This window comes from Chlorocebus sabaeus, chromosome 10 (assembly GCF_047675955.1).
Source record: "Chlorocebus sabaeus isolate Y175 chromosome 10, mChlSab1.0.hap1, whole genome shotgun sequence".
NCBI lineage: Eukaryota > Metazoa > Chordata > Mammalia > Primates > Cercopithecidae > Chlorocebus > Chlorocebus sabaeus.
In genome coordinates, this window is record NC_132913.1 from 58,153,178 (window position 1) to 58,174,163 (window position 20,986).

Sequence of the window (20,986 nt, forward strand, 5' to 3'; positions counted from 1 at the left end):
ATCTAAACCCTAGTTTAAAAATACCTTCTTTCTGCTCTAGACAAAAAAGTCCTTGATAATATGAGACAATTTTCTTGTGTTTCTAAAACTCTATTCTTAGATATTTGCTTATTTCCAACTTGTAAAATAATTTGGTCTTAAAGCTGTGTCTACACAATATCAGGGATTTTTTAAACAATGAAAAATTCGGTCATTAAACTATTTGTCCTGTCGTCATGGTGCCAAGTGATTGGTTTGATGTTCTTCAATAAATCAACTCCCTGAGCATCATGAAGATATAGCCTAATTGAACTTTTTACTTACTACTTGTTGGGTATTATCTCATTTTAACAAATGCCATTTTAGCTTAGGATTCTGTTTAGCAAAGTGCTTCCATGCCCTGGCAGATGGCCCATGGTACTTGGCAAATCCAGCCTCAACAAACTCTATTAAACAAAAAACTCATAGAACAGATGTATCCACAAGTCAGTGCCAGGTAGCTGTCAGGCCACTTACCAACACATGGTTGTTTCAGTTACATTCTTATACCTCCTTCTCTAATTGTAGTTATTTGCTGGGGTCTTGGCACAGGAGGTGGGTCTAAGTGTTGTAAAGACTGAGCAAGGAACAGAGGTGGAGCTGAGCTTCACAAAAGCCTAAGAGGCAGGGCTGGCATAGGGGGTTACGTCTGTAATCCCAGCACTTGGGGAGGCTGAGGCAGGAGTATCCCTTGAGCCTAGTAATTCAAGACCAGCCTGGGCAACATAGGGTGACCCACATCTGTACAAAAAATTTTTTTAAATAGCCAGGTGTGGAGGTCCACGCCTATAGTCCCAGCCACTCAGAAGGGTGAGGTGGGAGGATTGCTTGAGTTGGAGAGGTAGAGGCTAAAGTGAGCCCATGATCGTGCCAGTGCACTCCAGCCTAGGTGACAGAACAAGAACCTGTCTTGGGAAAAAAGAAAAGCTTAAGATTCACAGATTTCCCCAAATTTGTCTTAGATCTATTACTCTACTCCTTCATTTATTTTTTGTTTATGTCAACATTTCACCACGTCCACTGTTAGTGAGTGTATCAGCTTTCACAGTGTATAGACCTTTTTTAAATAATCAAACCCCACAATGTTTCAGTATAATTATTATATCAATAAACTTAAAACAACACAACCTCTTAAAAGAATGATGCTATTCAGAACTACCTGCCCATCATTCCAATATATTCAGAACTACCTGACCATCATTCCAAACACTTATTATTACTCTTTCCTGCCTTATTTTTTGCCATAGAAATTATTGTTATCAAACATACTGTATATTTTGCTTATTTAATTTAGCTTATTATCTGTCACCTGCCACTCAAATGTAAACTCCACAATGACAGAATTCTTTATCTCTTGTGCTCACTGCAGAGTCCCTAGTATCTGTGGCAGAGCCTGGCACATAAAAGGCACTCAAAAAATATTTGTTGAATAAATGAATGAATGAGTGAATGAGCCAACAAAACACTACTAGACGTAGTATCTGGTAACACATAAGCTTTGCCAATTACTGTTAGAAATAAATGTTATACAATTCTGCTTCCTGTGGAAATCAGCAAATGAGAAAGGTTAAAAACACTAATCAGCCTGTATCTGTCTTACCTTGTAGGGATATGTTCCCTTTTATGTCAATGCAACTGCTGGCACGACTGTTTATGGAGCTTTTGATCCGATACAAGAGATTGCAGATATATGTGAGAAATACAACCTTTGGCTGCATGTAGATGTAAGTGCTATAACTCAGAGAGGCCAGTCCATGTCGGGGGTAGAGGCAGCTCTTTTTTATGATTTGCCTCAAGCTTTTCTCCACGCCCCAGCCAGCCCTCTCTCCACACCACATTAGTTCCAGTTCTTGTCTGGACTCTAGTCAGCCATTCACAACTGGTACACACCACAGACATGGAACATCCTCTGGGACTCATCCAGTTCCTTACTAGTCGATTGCTGTCTTCTGTGTTTCATCCTAGAATATGGTGTCATTGCCTTCCCAGGTAGCTTTGTTGGGACAAATGGCTACAGACTAAAACATAACTGATTTCAGAGTGAAAAAATAGAAGATACAACATACAGAAAGTGGCCATGAATGTGAACCCTCAGCTACCTGCCTTCAGTCCAGCCATCTATGACACGTCTCTTAAAAAGAATATATCTGGCCGGGCTCTGTGGCTCACGCCCGTAATGCCAGCACTTTGGGAGGCCGAGGCGGGTGGATCACCTGAGGTCAGGAGTTTGAGACCAGCCTGGCCAACATGGTAAAACCTATCTCTACTAAAAATACAAAAATTAGCTGGGTGTGGTGGTGGGCACCTATAATCCCAGCCACTCTGGAGGCTGAGACAGGAGAATCGCTTGAACCTGGGGACGGAGGTTGCAGTGAGCTGGGATCATGTCACATCACTCCAGCCTGGGCGAAAGAGCGAAACTGTCTCAAAATAAAAAAAAAAAAAAAAAGAATATCTGCTACATTTCGGAAAAATAAGGCAGTATATGAAAGGCATTGTCAACTAAGAGACTTAATCCCAAATTTTCCCAGAAACACAAAAGATGCATTTTCACATGTGTAACTGGGTGTATTTTTTTTTCTTTCTCTGCACATTTTCTTAGGGATTTAATTTCACACAATTGGCTAGTAGGATAATCTGCCTTGCTACTGAACTAATGACTAACAAAGGCTGTGTATCATGTGGCATCCCAATTATTCAGTAAACATGCATCATGGTACCCACAAAAACGTCTTCTTGTTATATAAGCTGTTGTGAGACCTCCAAACCCAGCAGGAACTGCTGCTTTTTGAGTTTTTCAGGAGCTGTTAGAATTCTACTCTGGGAAGAACCAGACAGCAGGCCTCAGTTTTTTGGGCAGCTTCCAGAGCCACCCAGAGGGGGATTCACTGTGTTGGCTTTCCACAGCACATTGGGCTATTAGGCCATTGGACCTTTGGGTCTTGGCAGAACAGGCACCTCAGACTCCTCAGGCTCAGACCTCGCCTAGTGGTATCACTTGTGCAGCTACACTCCAGAGGAACTTTGAAAAAGAAATGACAAGCAATGAAGAATCACAACTGACTGAACAATCAGTGTGGGCTGAACTTTTCAGAGAAACTTATGTTTTTCACCTTGTACTTTCTTGCTCATGTTTTACTAGAAGTGAAAAATGACTAGTTTTAGGTTCTTAAATGTCACTGCTCCCCTCTTCCTCTCCTTTCTCTGTCCCCACAGGCTGCCTGGGGAGGTGGGCTGCTCATGTCCAGGAAGCACCGCCATAAACTCAATGGCATAGAAAGGTATGGGCCAGAACTCGCCAGGCCTCCTTCCGCCCAGCACATCAAACAGACCATGCTCTGATGTCAGCCTGCACCGCCTTGCCCTGATCCCCTGCATCGTATTTCGGTCTAAATTCACTTTAGTTCAGCAGGCATTTGTTGAGCATTTATTGGATGATTTATTTCCCAGTCAAAGGAGTCCTGAAGGAATTCACAATTTAGAAAGAGAGAAAGACACGCCAGGTGTGGTGGCTCACACCTGTAATCCCAACACTTTAGGAGGCTGAAGTGAGAGGATTGTTCGAGCCCAAGAGTTCGAGACCAGCCTGGGCAACATAGTGAGACCCTATCTCTAATAACAATCAATCAATCAATCAGTCAGAAAGAGAAGTAAACAAGTAGTTAGAACACAATGTGATAAGTGTAACAGGAGGCAATTGCAGGTACACAGGTAGGAGAAGAGAGAGACTAACCAGTGAGGGGAATTGGAGGCCATCAGAGTTTGCCAAGGGCACAGGAAGGGCCACTGGTTCACTTTCCTCCTCTTCCTCATTAAGCTTACTTCCAGAAAGGGCAAGACACTCAGCTCCTAACTTATTTTCTTTTTTACTGTTCAAATTCAGTGGATGTTCTAGGCCAAATATGATTTTGACCTGACTCCTACGTGTTGACCCATAACAAAGTCACAATGATTCATTGATTCATTCCGCATATATTTACTGAGCACCTATCATGAGCCAGGTAGGGGTGGATGTGAATATTCAGTTACCTGTCTTCCAGCCACCTATGGTGCTTTTCTAATAAAAATGCATATCTGATATATGAAAGGTGTTATCAACTAAGAGATTTGCCCTCCGAAAGTTTACATTCCAGTAGGCTAGATGTTCATAACAAATATTTAATCTGTTTCATAGTAAAGAAAAATAAAACAGGGTTAGGTAACAGTGAGTGACAAGGCATGCTGTTTCAGACAGGGTAGTCAGAGGCCTTTCTGAGGAGGTAACATATCAGCAGATACTGCGATAAAGGGAGACAGGAAGCAAGGATATGAGGAAGAGTATTCTAGGCAGTGCGAGTGATAAGTGCAAAAGCCCTGAGGCAGGACTGTTCTTGGCAAGTGGGAGGATCATCCAGTGGGGCTGGAGCAAGGTGGGAGAGGTAGAAGCAGACTAAGGAAGGAGAGGCGAACATGGAGTAGGCAGGGAGAGCACGCCCAGGGCTCCTCCCACAGCCAGGACTCTGGCTTTTGTTACCTCTACTGTGCCTCCCCAAACTTTTGTCTCAGTTTTGAAAGACCATTGTCAACATGGGTGAGACCGACTCTGTCAACTCAGAGGATAATGTAAACAATTTGGGCCAGGTGTAGTAGCCTGTAATCCCCGTACTTTGGTAGGCCAAGGAGGGCAGATCACTTGAGGTCAGGAGTTCAGGACCAGCCTGGCCAACATGGTGAAATCCTGTCTCTACTAAAAATACAAAAATTAGCAGGCCTGGTGGTGCAGACCTGTAATTCTAGCTACTCAGGAAGCTGAAGCTGGGGAATCACTAGAACCTGGGAGGCACAGGTTTCAGTGAACAGAGATCATGCCACTGCACTGCAGCCTGGGCAACAGAACGAGACTCTGTCTCAAAAAAAAAAAAAAAAAAAAAAAGAAAGAAAGAAAGAAAAAAAAAAGAACTCTGGATGAGCCAGGCCAACTTAACTTTAGATTTCTCAGACAATTTAATTTTCTGTCTTTGAGTCTAGGAAAACTTAAAACATTTCACACTAGACTTTTTCTTTTCTAACATTTTAAATCACATACGTCTTCTAAAGGAAATTGAATTCATGTTATGTCTTATTACTTTCCTTTTGTAGCAGCAAAGAATCACTTCAGACCTTTAGGATATGCAGAAAACCATTTAAGACATTTTATGAGACCTAAATATAATTTTTTAACAACTTGGTAAATGATAGCAACAAGAAATTTGATTAAATTCACTACCATTTAAATATGACCTCACACTGATGCTTTTTAGTGAGCTAAGCACTTAGTTAACTTTCCTTGGAATTTTTGACAGGTCTCTTTCACAAAGGTTTTATTATACACTGAAGGGAAAAGATCTTCAGACCTTCCTCTCTTTGCCTTGAAACACAATGCACATATGCACTAAATTATTTTGTTAGGTCCTTTAACTAAAGGACCTAAGCAGGATGAAGAGGTTGAAAGTTCACAGCAAGGGTTTAGCTCTAGGGAGAGCAGAGGCAGGATGATTCTGAGCCAATTGCTCTATCTAGGGGAAAAGATCCTTCACAGGTATTAAAATACAGCACCTAGCTATGGGCCAGGCCTTTGGGAAGGAGTCTGCAAACCAATCAAGCAAGTTACCCATGTTTTAATCATCATACATTAGACTTAGTTGTTTCTGTAATGCCCTAGCTAATGTGCTCCTTAACCATCTAATTATGTCTGACAGAATGATGCAGTTGCTAGGAGACCATGCTTGTTAAGCTATCATTGCAGCCCAAACTGGCAAAATCACTCTCATTTAGCATTTAAATAATGCTGCTAGGCAGTCAGAGTCTAGACTAGTCCAGTCGAGCCTTGCTTTTAGGTACCACTCTTGATACTGCCCGGTAAGTGGGTAGGTCAGCATCACCAGCCTATAAATGAGAAAGGCAGAAAGAAGCCACTGTATCTCCTAGAGAGAAGCAGTCTACTGGATGGTTATGAACAATGGCTGTACAGTTAGAGGCCTTGGACTTGAATCCTGGTTCCAACACTTCCCAACTCTGTGACTTTGGGTAATATATTTAACCTTTCTGCATGTTAGCTTCCCCATCTAAAATAGAGGTAATAATTGTACCTACATTATAGGGTTGTGGTGAGAATTATGTGTGCCAGGCACTCTTATAAGCATTTTACATTTTTTAAGTTATTTTGTCCTTTATTCAATTCTGTGAGGTACACACTTCCCATTTAACAGAAACTGAGGCACATAAGAGTTATATAATGTGCACAAGCTAACAAATGTCAGAGCCAGGACTCAGACTTAGACAGTTTGGCTCCAAAGCCTGAGTTCTTAACCATGATACCATATTGATGTAATACCTGAAAGCTCTCAAAACAATAAGACATATAAGTTATTCATAAATGTTAGCTATTGTTAATAGCAGTTACCTCTAAGATGCAGTCCGCAATGTAATGCTTCGAGACTGCCTGCAAAACATTTGTTTACTACTTGATTAGTCAATTCAGGAGGATAGGCATGAATAATATTTACTGACTTGAATTGGGATGGGTGGTGTTTTCCTCAAGAGAACAGTTGCCTCCTTCTGACTCCTGCACCTTCTTGAAGTCTCATGTGCTTCTTTCAGGGCCAACTCAGTCACCTGGAACCCTCACAAGATGATGGGTGTGCTGTTGCAGTGCTCTGCCATTCTCGTCAAAGAAAAGGTCTGTACTCCCTCCAAAGCTATGCTGGAGCCCATAGATTCTTTAGAAAGCACGAAAAGAGACACACGTGGGGTCTCTTTGCAGTACTTGTTGGCTGACTCATGAGATTGGCAGCCCCATTGAGAGACTGCTGCTGCTGTCCTTTCCTGTCCTTGCAACTAACCTGGTTTCTTCTCTTGGCTCTTGCTGGCTACTGCACTTCTTCCTTGATCAGTACTCAGGGTCTGTCAGCAACTGAACCTTTAAGGGAATTATTTAATTGAGTATTCCTTCATATTTGCACAAAAAAAGTGAGAGCAGTTAGGTGAGGCATCCAATCAGTTTTGTCCTCAGTGAGGACTAAAAGCACTCACTGGAGCATACTCGGAGTTCTTAGCATGAATGTGTGGTCCCAAGAACTGAAATAAATGAGACAGAACAACAACTACAAATACCAACTTAGGACCACAAGGAATGTTGCCCCAAAAGCTGCTATAAATGGTTGAGCCTCATATTCCCTTCTTCACATGCCTAATAATAGGGCCCTGCCCTCCAAGGCATTGTTGCTCCCGTAAAACTTCTGCACACAGAAGAATTCCAAAAGGTCTGCCTCCAGCCTGTAGGAGCCAGAATCTGCACAGCCTCTTTAGTCCACTCATACGCGGAATCCATGTTCATGTCATAGGAGGTCCTGGAAAGGTTGGAAGACTTTTGCCAGAGTGCTTTTGGAGAGAAAAATTCTTCACAGCATGAAACTATCCCACCCACTGAGGAAGTTTCTATCTCTAACCCCGGCCCCCTGAATGCCATAGCACTTCCCAATCTTGAAACAATCCCAGACACCCACACACATTTCCCCTTAGAGGGATGGCATCTGAGACGGAAAAATCACTTTCTAATCAGAGAGTCAGAGAAAAAGGGATGGCAGGTTTTCCAAGAGTGATTTTAGAAAAGGTCATCAGAACAAACGTAAGGCCTCATAAAGACATCAGAAGAAAGATTGCATATGTCCCCAAGCCTCTCCTTCCAAGCCAGCCTGGTTTTAAAGTCACCCACATCTCTGATCTATAAATGCAGATGCACCCATCTTGATTTGCATGATAGGGTATACTCCAAGGATGCAACCAGATGTGTGCAGGATACCTCTTCCAGCCAGACAAGCAGTATGATGTCTCCTACGACACCGGGGACAAGGCAATTCAGTGTGGCCGCCACGTGGATATCTTCAAGTTCTGGCTGATGTGGAAAGCAAAGGTATGAAGGGAATAATTCAGAAAATAAAGCAGAAACGTAATTTGCAGAGACTGGCTGGCAAAAGAGGGGCAAAGATATATCACAGATAATTCACTATATGTGGAATCAATATCTAGATAATTGAATTAACTGTGTTTTCTTTGTGAATGAAATTATTCCTTATGTGAAATTCTCTCTCCTTTTGTTCAGTCTCCTCAATTTGAACTATTATGAAGTCTTCTTAGAACACCTAAAACTTATGCCAAGATACGGATTTCCACAGCAATCCTTGGGGATGATGGGATTATTTAGTGCAGGCATAGAGAAAGAGATAAAAAAATAAAATTACTGCATTATTCTGAGTAGAACCTTGAATTCTTTCTTTCTTTTTTTTTTTTTTTTTGAGACAGAGTCTCGCTCTGTCACCCAGGCTGGAGTGCAGTGGCATGATCTCAGTTCACTGCAAGCTCCGCCTCCCGGGTTCATGCCATTCTCCTGCCTCAGCCTCCCAAGTAGTTGGGACTACAGGTGCCGGCCACCATGCCCGGTTAATTTTTTTAAAAAATATCTTTAGTAGAGATGGAGTTTCACTGTGTTAGCCAGTATGGTCTCGATCTCCTGACTTCATGATCCACCCGCCTCAGCCTCCCAAAGTGTTGGGATTACAGGCGTGAGCCACCGCGCCCGACCCCTTAAATTCTTTTATGAGGCTTCTCATCATGGGATATGTATGACAGTTTTAACTTCTACTTCAATAATTCCTTTCCTATTGTTTGTACTCAATACGCTATTCTGGAAAATGTATACTTTATTGTGAAAAATCCTACTGTTAGATGGTAGCATGCTGTGTCTGCATTCACCAACCTTTTGGGTTTCATTTCTGCACCTAAGGAAAAAAGCTAACTATTGGAATTTCTCCCAAAATATGAGTGAGGGAGAGGATTACCATTTGACTCTTTGTTTCAAAAGTATTTATATGCAATCAAGTAAAAGAAATTTTGATTTCATAGTTTTATATTACATACCTTGTTTTTGTTTATTGTAAATTAATATTAATAATTTCTATGTTTAAGATTGAGTCTAACACTCAAACAACAAGATTTTCCAGCAAAATTTCTAGTCAAATATTTCTTCTGTAGGAAAAATTTGGTAGATTATTAGTTTTTTCCTCAGTAAGTCATTTTGTCTTTTTTTTTTTTTTTTTTTGAGACAGAGTTTCGTTCTCGTTGCCCAGGCTAGAGTTCAGAAGCGCGATCTCTGCCCCCTGCAGCCTCCATCTCCCAGATTCAAGCAATTCTCCTGCCTCAACCTTCCAAGTAGCTGAGATTACAGTCATGCGCCACTATGCCTGGCTAATTTTATATTTTTACTAGAGACAGGGCTTCACCATGTTGGCCAGGCTAGACTTGAACTCCTGACCTCAAGTGATCCACCTGCCTCGGCCTCCCAAAGTGCTGGGATTACAGGTGTGAGCCACCACACCCAGCTCTGTTTTGACTTAATATAGAAATAGTCTGAATTTGATTTCTATTACAAAGTAATCATAGGAATTGTAAACATATAAATAGCCATAGGCTGAGCACAGTGGCTCATGCACGTAATCCCAGCACTTTGGGAGGTGAAGGCAGGCAAAGATCATTTGAGCTCAGGAGTTCAAGACGCATCTGGACAACAAAGTGAGACCCCATCTCTACAAAAAATACAAAAGTTAGATAGGTGTGATGGCGCATGCCTGTGGTCCCAGCTACTTAGGAGGCTGAGGTAGGAGGATCACTTGAGCCCAGGAGGCAGAGATTGCAGTAAGCTGAGATCATGCCACTGCACTCCAGCCTGTGCAACAGAGTGAGACCCCATCTCAAAAAAAGAAAAAACAAACAAACAAACAAAAGAACCATAAATAGCAACAACAAAAAAGGAGTCCTGTCATTTTGAAATATAATGATCACATAGCCTGTTTCAGTAATTTGTGTCTTCTTTTTCATTTCTAACAATAACCTCTTGAACCATCTGCTGGAGGTTTTTTCCATAGTGATTGGTTGCTGAAATGGGACCCTGGTACAGGCTTCATTCCTAAGTGGACTGACTAGGGTGTACGGTCAGCAGTGACACTACCTGGAGAGGCTGATGCTTTGTCAGTGCTGGACTTCGCTCAGGCCTATTAGCAATCCACAGCCAGCCTTGTGCATCTGCTCTCCTTGTTAACACCGACCCACTCAACAACCCTCATACTGCTGTTATGAATCAGCCATGCTGGCTTTTGAAACTCATGCTTAACCAGTTTGTCAATAGTTGTAACTACTGCAATCTCGGGGCATATACTGAGACCAATGGCTTCCCCATCTGCCTACCTGCCTGTCACCTAAAAGGTATAATACTGTTATGTGGAAGGTAGCCTGCCTGAGAGGGCATGGGACATGTTTCACAAGGCCTTACTGCTGGGGAAGATGAGTTCTACAGCAGTATCTTTTGAAGTTTCTATGCTGAAGAACCAGTTATTTTTTTTTTTTCCACCTATCATGGACCAGTACCCTAAAGATGAATTGTTAGAAAAATGAAATTTAAAAACATACAAAGAACAAGCCACTATTTTTTATTAGAGTCAACAGACAAAATCCCTTTGTCCAATTGCTATAAAAGTTTCCTATGCTTAATCTCAATTTCTACACTCATTTGATTGTAGACCGGTTATAGTTGTGGAGTGGCCTCAGTTCATAGATGACACTTTGAGTAGCACCATCCTAAAGCAAACCAGAATCAGGCATAGGTCCAGTTGAGAATAACTACCCAAAGACTGGAGTGCCTTTCAAAGAGGAAGTGGGCACACATCATTTGTTCCATGCACATCTGTGAAAAAGCTGTACATATTTGATTAGATTGTTCTTCCTAACCATCTCCAAAAATACTTTTTTGTATATTTCCCATAGACAGGGACGGCCTAGCTTTCTCAAATGCTCATCACAGGGAAACGCAACCACAAACATGACTTTTCTCTTTAAAACAGGGCACAGTGGGATTTGAAAACCAGATCAACAAATGCCTGGAACTGGCTGAATACCTCTATGCCAAGATTAAAAACAGAGAAGAATTTGAGATGGTTTTCGATGGTGAGGTAGGTAGTCATCCTGGACCAGGTACACAGTATTTCCAGAAAAGGTATTGAGGGAAGCTCCTGAAGCTAGATTTTCCCACATTGTCAGAAACTGCTTCAACATTTTTATTTGTATACACTCTTAATTCCTCTCTTTAATTCCTACCATGTCTGTGAACTTTTCTTCTGGTAGCACTGGGATGACTTTTTCCTTTATGTCTTTTAAAACTGTGTTGTTCTTGGCCAGCTTTGGGCACACAAGAGGTCTTTCCTTGACAGGTCTGAAGCCTTCATCATTCTTGAGTTTGTTTTGTGTTGAACCTTTATGACAAAGTGTTTTTCAGGCTGGGCATGGTGGCTCACACCTGTAATCCCAGCATTTCGGGAGGCCAAGGCAGGAAGATTGCTTGAGTCCAGGAGATCAAGACCAGCCTGGGCAACATAGCAAGACCCTGTCTCTATAAGAAAAAAATATATAACTTAGAAATTTTAAAAAATGATAAAGTGGTTTTCATTTCCAAGAAGCTTATAGGGTGGGTATATTCTTACCTCCCAAGACTTGTTCTAAAATGAGGTTCTACTTAACATAGATTCATAAGGAGGAGAGCAAGATAAAATTGTCTCTGCCCTGAGTTCATGTGCATACTGCACACAGTAAAGTATCTGTCAGAGTTTACTGAGTATCCACTATGTGCCAGGCCTCCTGCTAGGACCTAGATTCTAGAGTATTGAACAAAACAGATACTTTCTTTGACCCAGTGGAGCTCACACTTGAATAAAGAAAGATGGAATAGGAGCCAGTGTTGAATAAAAGAAAATCCACTTATAAGCCAGTATAATATAACACTGCCTACAGTCAACATTATTCTATTTATCAGGCAACCTAAACTACTAGGAACACATGTGAATCACCAAATGAACAAAAAAGAGCCCCGGGCAGTTTAAAATCAATGACACTGCTCTGATCATTTACATACTACTTTAAACACTCTTAATAGCAGATTAAAAACAACAAATGTGATATCTCAAATCAATTAGAGACAGGCACAGTAATGGCAAACAGCAACTAGGAAGAAAACTTTAAAACTATAGCAAGAATACACAGAACTCAAAAAGCACGGAATCTTTACAAGAGGGACACTAAACAGTTTGAGGCATCTCAGCAGGCCTTACCTTATGCTGTAGAACCAGTCTTTTGGGTTTTTTTTAAGGATCAATTCTATTAATTGATATAACCAGTCTTAATGTTTATTATGATAGTCCTGATTCATCAAGAAAAGATTCAGTATCAATATAATAAACTAAATAAAATATTCAGCATCCATAAACTATGTTTCAAGTATCTTCTATATAACAAGATGGACAGATGGATACCTTTTTTAAAAAATTGCCCAAATGTAATTATTTGTAACATTTTAATGTTTAAAGTTGGTAACCTTAGTTACCTAGAAAATTGGTTGTAGGGAACAGCTCTCTTGCCAGATATGATTGGATAAATGAGGCATTGTTCTCCCTAGTGTGGAAGTAACATTGCCTTTGAGATGAACATTCAACCTCTTTCTTTGGTCTAACAGACTTCCACCAAGGATGCATATTGGTTTGGGAACAGTTTTCTCTCAAGTTATCATAATTTTCTTTGTTTGTTTGTCTGTTAAAATCTCTGCAGCCTGAGCACACAAACGTCTGTTTTTGGTATATTCCACAAAGCCTCAGGGGTGTGCCAGACAGCCCTCAACGACGGGAAAAGCTACACAAGGTATAGACTCGCTTTTTGTTTCATCTAATCCTCTGCAATTTCTCTGGCTGGTCAGGACATCCTCATTCCAATGTGCCTTTCTAGTGGGGGAAATATAAAAAATAAAGCCTTGGCGTGGGTTTCTAGTAATGGGGTGGTGGAGAGCCATCTTGTTATATTCCTCGTGAGCCTGCAACACCCCCTTACTGTGGTTACCACGGGAACTTTTAAAGGATGCATCTTGTCTCCTTGTCCTTGGTTGATGTTCTTCATTAAAGGAGCCCTACGCAGGATAAGGGAATAATGTGCATATTCCTAGGGATGTTCTAGATTAAACTGTGTCTGTCACAATAACCTTTTAAGTTCAAGCAAACTGTAATGCTGATTCATTCTAGCTGTTTTCTATATCCAGTTTATATCTTATCCAGGGTTCTTAAGATTATATTTAATTTATATAATATTTAATTCATCCAACCATTTAACAAATATTTGTTAAACACAATCTATGTGCCAGGCAGTATCCTGGGCTCTGAGTTATGCAAAACCCTGAATTTGTGGTGTTGTCTGTAAGAGTTTTTTGGTTTTGTCTTCATTTTTTATTTTACTATCATTGTTCCATGACTGACTTTCAAAATTCAGTTGCACGGTACTTTCTGAGGGAACCCGTGACCAGGTAGTCATTTGATATTAGCCCCCAAAGATTACTGGATATGAAATATTTCTTTGCTTTTATGTCATTGTAAACACAAATAGTAAAATGCAAGTTGGGTCCAATTGTTAAAAAGAGAGGGTATTAATATCAATCTTGAGTTTTGTTTTGTGTTTTCCATCACAAGGTGGCTCCAAAAATCAAAGCCCTGATGATGGAGTCAGGCACGACCATGGTTGGCTACCAGCCCCAGGGGGACAAGGCCAACTTCTTCCGGATGGTCATCTCTAACCCAGCCGCTACCCAGTCTGACATTGACTTCCTCATTGAGGAGATAGAAAGACTGGGCCAGGATCTGTAATCACCCTTCGCAGAACATGAGTTTCTGGGAATGCCTTTTCCCTCTGGCACTCCAGAACAAACCTCTTTATGTTGCTAAAACACATAGGCCATTTCGTTGAGGGAAAACATAATATCTTGAAGAATATTGTTAAAACATTACTTAAAGCTTGTTTGTTTAGTTAGCAGGAAATAGTGTTCTTTTTAAAAAAGTTGCACATTAGGAACAGAGTATATATGTACAGTTATACATACCCCTCTCTCTATATACATGTATAGTGAGTGTGGCTTAGTAATAGACCACAGCATGTTTCCCGCTCCAAGAGAATTCACCTTACCTTCAGCAGTTACCGAGGAGCTAAACATGCTGCCAACCAGCTTGTCCAATAACTCCAGGAAAGCTGTTTTTCAAAACGCCATGTCCTAGGGGCCAAGGGAAATGCTGTTGGTGAGAATCAACCTCACTGTCAGCGTTTCTCCACTTGAAGTGCTGATGGATGAGAAAAACCACCACCAGATGACAAGTCACACCCTCCCCATTAGCATTCTGTTAAGGGAAAATAGTAGCAGAGTCATTGTTGTACTATGGCTGTATTTTTAGAGATTAATTTGTGTAGATTGTGTAAATTACTGTTGTCTGACCTTGGTGGCGGGAGGGGGAGATTATGTGTCATGATTTCAATGATTGTTTAATTGTAGGTCAATGAAATATTTGCTTATTTATATTCAGAGATGTACCATGTTAAAGAGGCGTCTTGTATTTTCTTCCCATTTGTAATGTATCTTATTTATATATTAATGAAGTAAGTTCTGAAAACGTTTATGGTATTTTCGTGCATTTGTGAGCCAAAGAGAAAAGATTAAAATTAGTGAGACTTGTATTTATATTAGAGTGCCCTTAAAATGATGATTTAAGCATTTTACTGTCTGTAAAAGAATTCTAAGATTGTACATAGAGTTATATATATGGAAATCCTGTTACTTAAATAGCATCTGCTCTTCTCTTACCCTCTCTGTCTGGCTGTATGTCTGGTGTTCTCAATGCTTTTCTAGTAATTGTTGGATAATAACTAGATCTCCTGTAATTTTGTAGTAGTTGATGACCAATCTCTGTGACTCACTTAGCTGAAACCTAAGGCAACATTTCCGAAGACCTTCTGAAGATCTCAGATAAAGTGACCAGGCTCACAACTGTTTTTGAAGAAGGGCAATTCACACTGTGCGTTTTAGAGTATGCAAGAAGAACATAAATAAATAAAAATATTCTCCATGGAGAATTTGAACAAAATTTTCTTCTAGTTTGTGTTTCATACAGAGATGTTTCTAATTATAGTTCCTTGGGTTGCCCATAGCCCATTTGCTTTCTACTGGCTGACTTTAGGTGATGCTCAGTACCCTGATTAAGCTGAAGGAGACTCGATCCACTGTCACAGGCTCTGAAGCTCCTCATCTATAAAATCATTATGGTGGTGCACGCCTGTAATCCTAGCACTTTGGGAGGCTGAGGCAGGCAGATCACTTGAGCTCAGGAGTTCGAGACCAGCCTGCACAACACGGCGAAACCCTGTCTCTGCAAAAAATATAAAAATTAGCCGGCTGTGGTGATGCACACCTGTGGTCCCAGCTACTTGGGAGCCTGAAGTGCAAGGATCACTTGAGCCTGGGAGATCAAGGCTGCAGTGAGCTGAAATTGTGCCACTGCACTCCAGCCTGGGTGACAGAGTGAGACCCTGTCTCAATCAATCAATAAAATCATTATGATTATAATTAATTCAATGTGCAGTTCAAGCCTTGAGCAAGAAAAGCCATCCCTGTTTCTCCTTTTCCTACTTGCATCTTGGAATTACATTCATTCAGTCATTCAACAAAAGACAAGTATTCCTTCTAGTGGGCACCTTATATCACTAGGTGTCTGTGCTAAGTGAATGCCTCTAAGATCACAGAAGCATAACTTCCTGCTGCTTTATGCTTGTAGAGTGGTCCCAATTCACTTCCTAGGGAAATATATTTTGGTGCTAGATCATTAGGATATGGGACCCATTTTCTACAATATTTTGTGTGTGTGTGTGTGTGTGCGCGTGTGTGTGTATGAGACAGAATCTCACTCTGTCACCAGGCTGGAGTGCAGTGGCGCCATCTTGGCTTGGTTCAAGCAATTCTCCTGCCTCAGTCTACTGAGTAGCTGGGATTACAGGCATGCTCCACCACACCCAGCTAATTTTTGTACTTTTAGTAGAGCCAGGGTTTCCCCATGTTGGCCAGGATGGTCTGGATCTCTTGACCTTGTGATCTGCCCACCTCAGCCTCCCAAAGTGCTGGGATTACAGGCGTGAGCCACTGCGCCCGGCCCATTTTCTACAATATTCTATTCAGCTATATTAATACAATCTCACTCATTTGGAATACAAGAAGCTCTCTATTTAGCACAGGTAGGGATTAGAGAAGAGTCCTTTGTAATTAGCACACTGATTGCATGTAACCATTGTATTAAACGACTCTATAGAGAGTGATCATAAAGCAACTTATTCTTTCTCTCACTGTTTCTTTAAAACCCCTCTGGGATCTGATTTTTTCCATGCCCCCATTTGAATTTAGGCCAATCCCATAGCTTTTCTGGCCTCTTGGGTGCACGAACAGTCTCATTTTTGCAACTGAGGGTCCAGCTTGATGTAATAAGCAAAGTTTCAATTTTTATATGATATAGAGTTTCTCCTCCCTCCCCCCGATCTGGCACTGCTTCAGCTGCAAGCCTACAGTGGCAGAGAGCAAGGCTGATGGTGGGTGAGGTCACCTTTTTTCTTCGTCTTTCTACTTATCTCTTAGCTCCTGTGCTTCCTCATTCAGGGTCAGGCCTAGCGAGAGAAAGGGTTAAAGTGAAAAAGGTAAAATTTTACATGGCTATGAAATTGTCATTGGGCATCAAGGTCCCCGGAACATGAGTTTTTGTTTTTTGGGTGTTTTTTTTTGTTTTGAGAAATTTTCTGGAGTGAATGAGGATTTTTTAAATTAAGGTAAAATTTAGATACAATAAAATTCTTTGTAGTGTACTGTGTATAGTTTTCTGTGGATTTTGACAACCCCATTCAGTCATGTATTAATAACTATCATCGTGATCAAGGTGCACAACAGGTCTATCACTCCAGTGAATTCCCCATCCCCCTTTGTATTGAACATCTCTCCTACTCAGCCCTTGGCAACCTCTGCTTTGTTTTCTGTCCCTAGACTTTTGCCTTTCCCACCATGTAAATGGAATCATATAGTATGTAGTCTTTTTTTAATCTGGTTTCTTTTGCTTAACATAGTGCAGTTGAAATTCATCCATGTTATCTCTATATCAGTGTTCATTCCTTTTCACTACTGCATAGTATTCCATTTGCATAGATGTACCATACTCTGTTTATCCATCCCTTAGTAGAGGGAAACCTCTGTTGTTTCCAGCTTTTTGGCAATTAGAATAAAGCTACTGGAAACATTAGTGTGCAGATTTTTGTGTGAACATAGATTTCATTTAACTTGGGTAAATACCTATGTGTAGGATTGCAAGATAACATTAATAATATGTTTAATTTTATTAGAAACTGCTAAACTATTTTCCAAAGTGGCTGTACCATTTTGCATTCTCACCAGCAATGCACAAATATTCCATTTGCTCCATATTCCTGCTGACACTTGGTACTGTCATTTTCTCCCCCATGCTGGCCATTCTGAAAGTATTATCTTGTGGTTTTAAGTTGCTTTTTCATGAAGCACTTTTGAAGGATCCCTCTGGGGTCCTCCCAGCTCACTGCACAGGAGGCAGTAAAGGTTTATCCTCCTGCAACCACTTAGGACTCAGACCCTCAGGCCTGGGCCCCTGGCAGTCTACACTGTCCAGACCTTGTGGTTGGGATCCTTTCTTCTCCAAGTAGTACATTTGGCTGGGATGCCTTTTATTTAAAATCAGTTACTGGCCAGATGCAATGACTCACGTCTGTGATCCCAGCACTTTGGAAGGCCAAAGTGGAAAGACTGCTTGAGTCCAGGAGTTCAAGGCCAGTCTGGGCAACATTGGGAGATCCCACCTCTAAAAAAAATTTAAAAATGAGCTGGGAGTGTGGTGGTGAGCCCCTGTGGTCCCAGCTACTCAGAAGGCTGAGGTAGGAAGATCACTTGAGCCCAAGAGGTCAAGGCTGCAGTGAGCCATGATCATGCCACTGCATTCCAGCCTGAGCAACAGAGTGAGACACCATCTCAAAAAAACAGAAACAAAAACAAAACCCTCCTTAGATAATCTACAATAACTGATTTTTTTTTTTTTTTTTTTTTTTTTTTTTTGAGACAGGGTCCTGCTTTGTCACCCAGGTTGGAGTACTGTGGCATGATCATAGCTCACTGCAGCCTCCAACTCTTAGTTTTAAGCAATCCTCCCACCTCAGTCTCCCAAATAACTGGGACTGCAGGTGCATGCCACCATGCCCAGCTGATTTTTTAATTTTTTGTAGAGATGGAGTTTTGTTTTGGGGCCCAGGCTAGTCTCAAACTCCTGGACTCAAGTGATCCTTTCACCTCGGCCTCCCAAAGTGCTGGAATTACAGGCATAAGCCACTGTGCCTGGCCAAGAAGGGCTTTATTAGACATATATGCATAGGACAAAGGGTGGTGACATTATATTTGAGTACCCACTACTTAACCTAAGATATAGAACATTATTATTATCATGACCTTAGCACTCTCCAACCCCGTCATGAACCTTCCCTAATTGGGTGCTCCCCACTCCCTAAGAAGTGATCACTATTCTGAATTTTGTGTTACTCACTCTCTTATTTTTCTATATAGTTTCACCACATACACATGCATCCTTATTGTTTTGTCTTACCTGATTTTGCACTTTATGTAAACAGAATAATACAGAATTTGTATACTTCTGTGACTTGTCTTTCTAGTCAACATTATGATTTTGTTTGTCCAGAGCTAACCTGTAGGGAGACCTTGTGCAGTTTAAAATTAAAAAAAAGAAACCCCTTCCTTGATAGCCAAGCATCCGTGTGCCAGTGGAGCTGGAATAGACTTCAGCGCCTACTCAACCCATTGGCACACCCTGCAAACACAGTCTCATGTAGAAGCCTCATGGTTTTGAGAGTCACCTTTGACAACGGCTCCAGCTGTAATTCATTCATTTTTATAACTGCAATACTATTACAGTGTATGAACATACTCCAGAAGGATTATCCATTCTATTGGGGGTGAATATATGAGTTTTTCCAGTTTTGCCTTTAGAGATAACGTTGCTATGAGCATTCTAGTACTTGTTTTCCGGGGTCCATGTACAAAAGTTTTTCTAAGGTTTAGACCAAGAAGTGAAATTGCTGGGTCACATGGTATTTATTGAACTTTACTGAGTAGAGCGGTCATACCAAGTTGCACTTCAAGCAGCCATGCACACTGTTCCATAACTTCACCATCAGTTGGCCTAAGATTTTTGCCAGTCTGCCCAGTATGAAATAGTATCTAATTATAAATTTAATTTGTCTCTCTGATTACAAATGAGGTTGAGCATCTTTTCACATCATTATGAATCATTTGTGTTCTGTCTTCTACGAAATGCCTAAATCATGCCTTTCGTCAAATTTTAAATTGTTTGTCTTTTTCTTTTGATTCTTTAGGTATTCTTTATATATTCCAAATCCTAATTCTTTTTAATTATGTTTGGCAAAAGTCTTCTTCTAATTTGGGGCTACCCTTTTTACTCAGTTAATGGTCTTTTCTGAAAACATGAGTTCTTAAATTTAATGTGGTAAATTTATCAATTACTTTCATTGTTTCTGCTTTTCTTGTATGTCTTCTTTAAGAAATTCTTCCCTATCCCAAAGTCATAAAGACATTCCCATATATTGGCTTTTAAGTTTTAAGGTTTTATGCCTTTCACATTTAAGTCTTTAATCCACCTTGAATTGATTTTTGTGTTTGGTTCTTTTTTGAGACTGAAAGGGCTATTATTAGCCCCTCAATCTTCCATATGAATTTAGATCCAATTCATCAAGTTTCTAAAAAATTCCTATTGACATTTTTATTGAATCTGTGGATCAACTGAAGAACACTAACATCTTTTTAATATTGAATATAGTAGCCATAAGTATAGTATATACTTCCACTTACCTAGGTCATCTTGAATGTAGTTCAATAAAGTTTCACAACAGTCATGGATAACTTTTTTTTTGTTTATCTTTGAGATGGGGTCTCACTCTGTCACCCAGGCTGGAGTGCAGTGGCATGATCTCAGCTCAATGCAGCCTCGACCTCCTGGGCTCAAGTGATCCTCCCACCACAGCCTCCCACGTAGCTGGGACTACAGGCACACGCCACCATGCCCAGCTAACGTTTTGTATTTTGGTGGAGATGGTGTTTTGCTGTCACCCAGGCTAGTCTCGAACTCCTGAGCTCAAGAAATCTGCCTGCCTTAGCCTCCCAAAGTGCTGAGATTACCGGCGTGTGCCACCTCACCCCGTCCATGCAAAACTTTTGATAGATTTATTCCTGGGTGCTTTATATTGTTATTTTTAATGGCATCTCTTAAAAATTACATTTTCTAACTGTTGCTGGTGTATAGAATATAATTTCCTTCCAATGAGGGATTTTTTTTTGGAAAAAAAGGAAAGCAATTAAAAAGAACAACAACAAAAAACAAATGTAATTGCCTTTCGGTTGATGATTTTATATCCAGAAAACTTGCTGAAACACAAATAATTTGTTTCTTTAATGCTTTCCAAACAGACAAATATACCATCTATGAATAATGGCAATTTTGCTTATTCATTTCTGATTCTTATGTCTTTTATTTTGCTTTTCCTTGATATACTACACAGTCCAGGATACCCAGTACAGCGTTCAAAAGAATTGTTAGTAGCAGGCATCCTTACCTGATTCCTGATATCAGAGGGAATGCTTTCACACAGTCACCATTTGATTTCATATTTCCTTTAGTTTTTTTGTAGATGCCCTTTAACATGTTAATGACATTTCTGTTTATTTTTAGTTTCTATAGTAAATAAATGTTTAATTTCATCAACTTTTTCTGCATTGGTTGAGATAATCATGTCTTTCTTCTTCATGTGTTAATGTGGCATTATTCATAAACTAAATTTTCAATGCCTTGAGTCAGTTTTTGCGAGTTGTATTTTTCCAGGAATTTACACATACTTTAAGTTTTCAGATTTATTGGCATAAAGTTGTCTATAATATTCTCTTATTTTTAAAATATGTTTTTATCTG

At 40.4% G+C, this 20,986-nt stretch overlaps 1 protein-coding gene across 1 annotated transcript in view; it reads left to right on the top strand.

Moving 5' to 3' along the window:
- GAD1 (glutamate decarboxylase 1) overlaps positions 1-15,026 on the top strand; it is a 44,901-nt gene extending 29,875 nt beyond the window's left edge. The window contains exons 11-17 of the mRNA XM_007965322.3: positions 1,626-1,742; positions 3,235-3,299; positions 6,637-6,715; positions 7,799-7,948; positions 10,929-11,036; positions 12,682-12,771; positions 13,587-15,026. Of these exons, the coding sequence (XP_007963513.1) occupies positions 1,626-1,742; positions 3,235-3,299; positions 6,637-6,715; positions 7,799-7,948; positions 10,929-11,036; positions 12,682-12,771; positions 13,587-13,760 (783 nt within the window). The 3' untranslated portion in view covers positions 13,761-15,026. The remainder of the gene's footprint in view (positions 1-1,625; positions 1,743-3,234; positions 3,300-6,636; positions 6,716-7,798; positions 7,949-10,928; positions 11,037-12,681; positions 12,772-13,586) is intronic.
- The last annotated feature ends 5,960 nt before the right edge of the window (positions 15,027-20,986 follow it).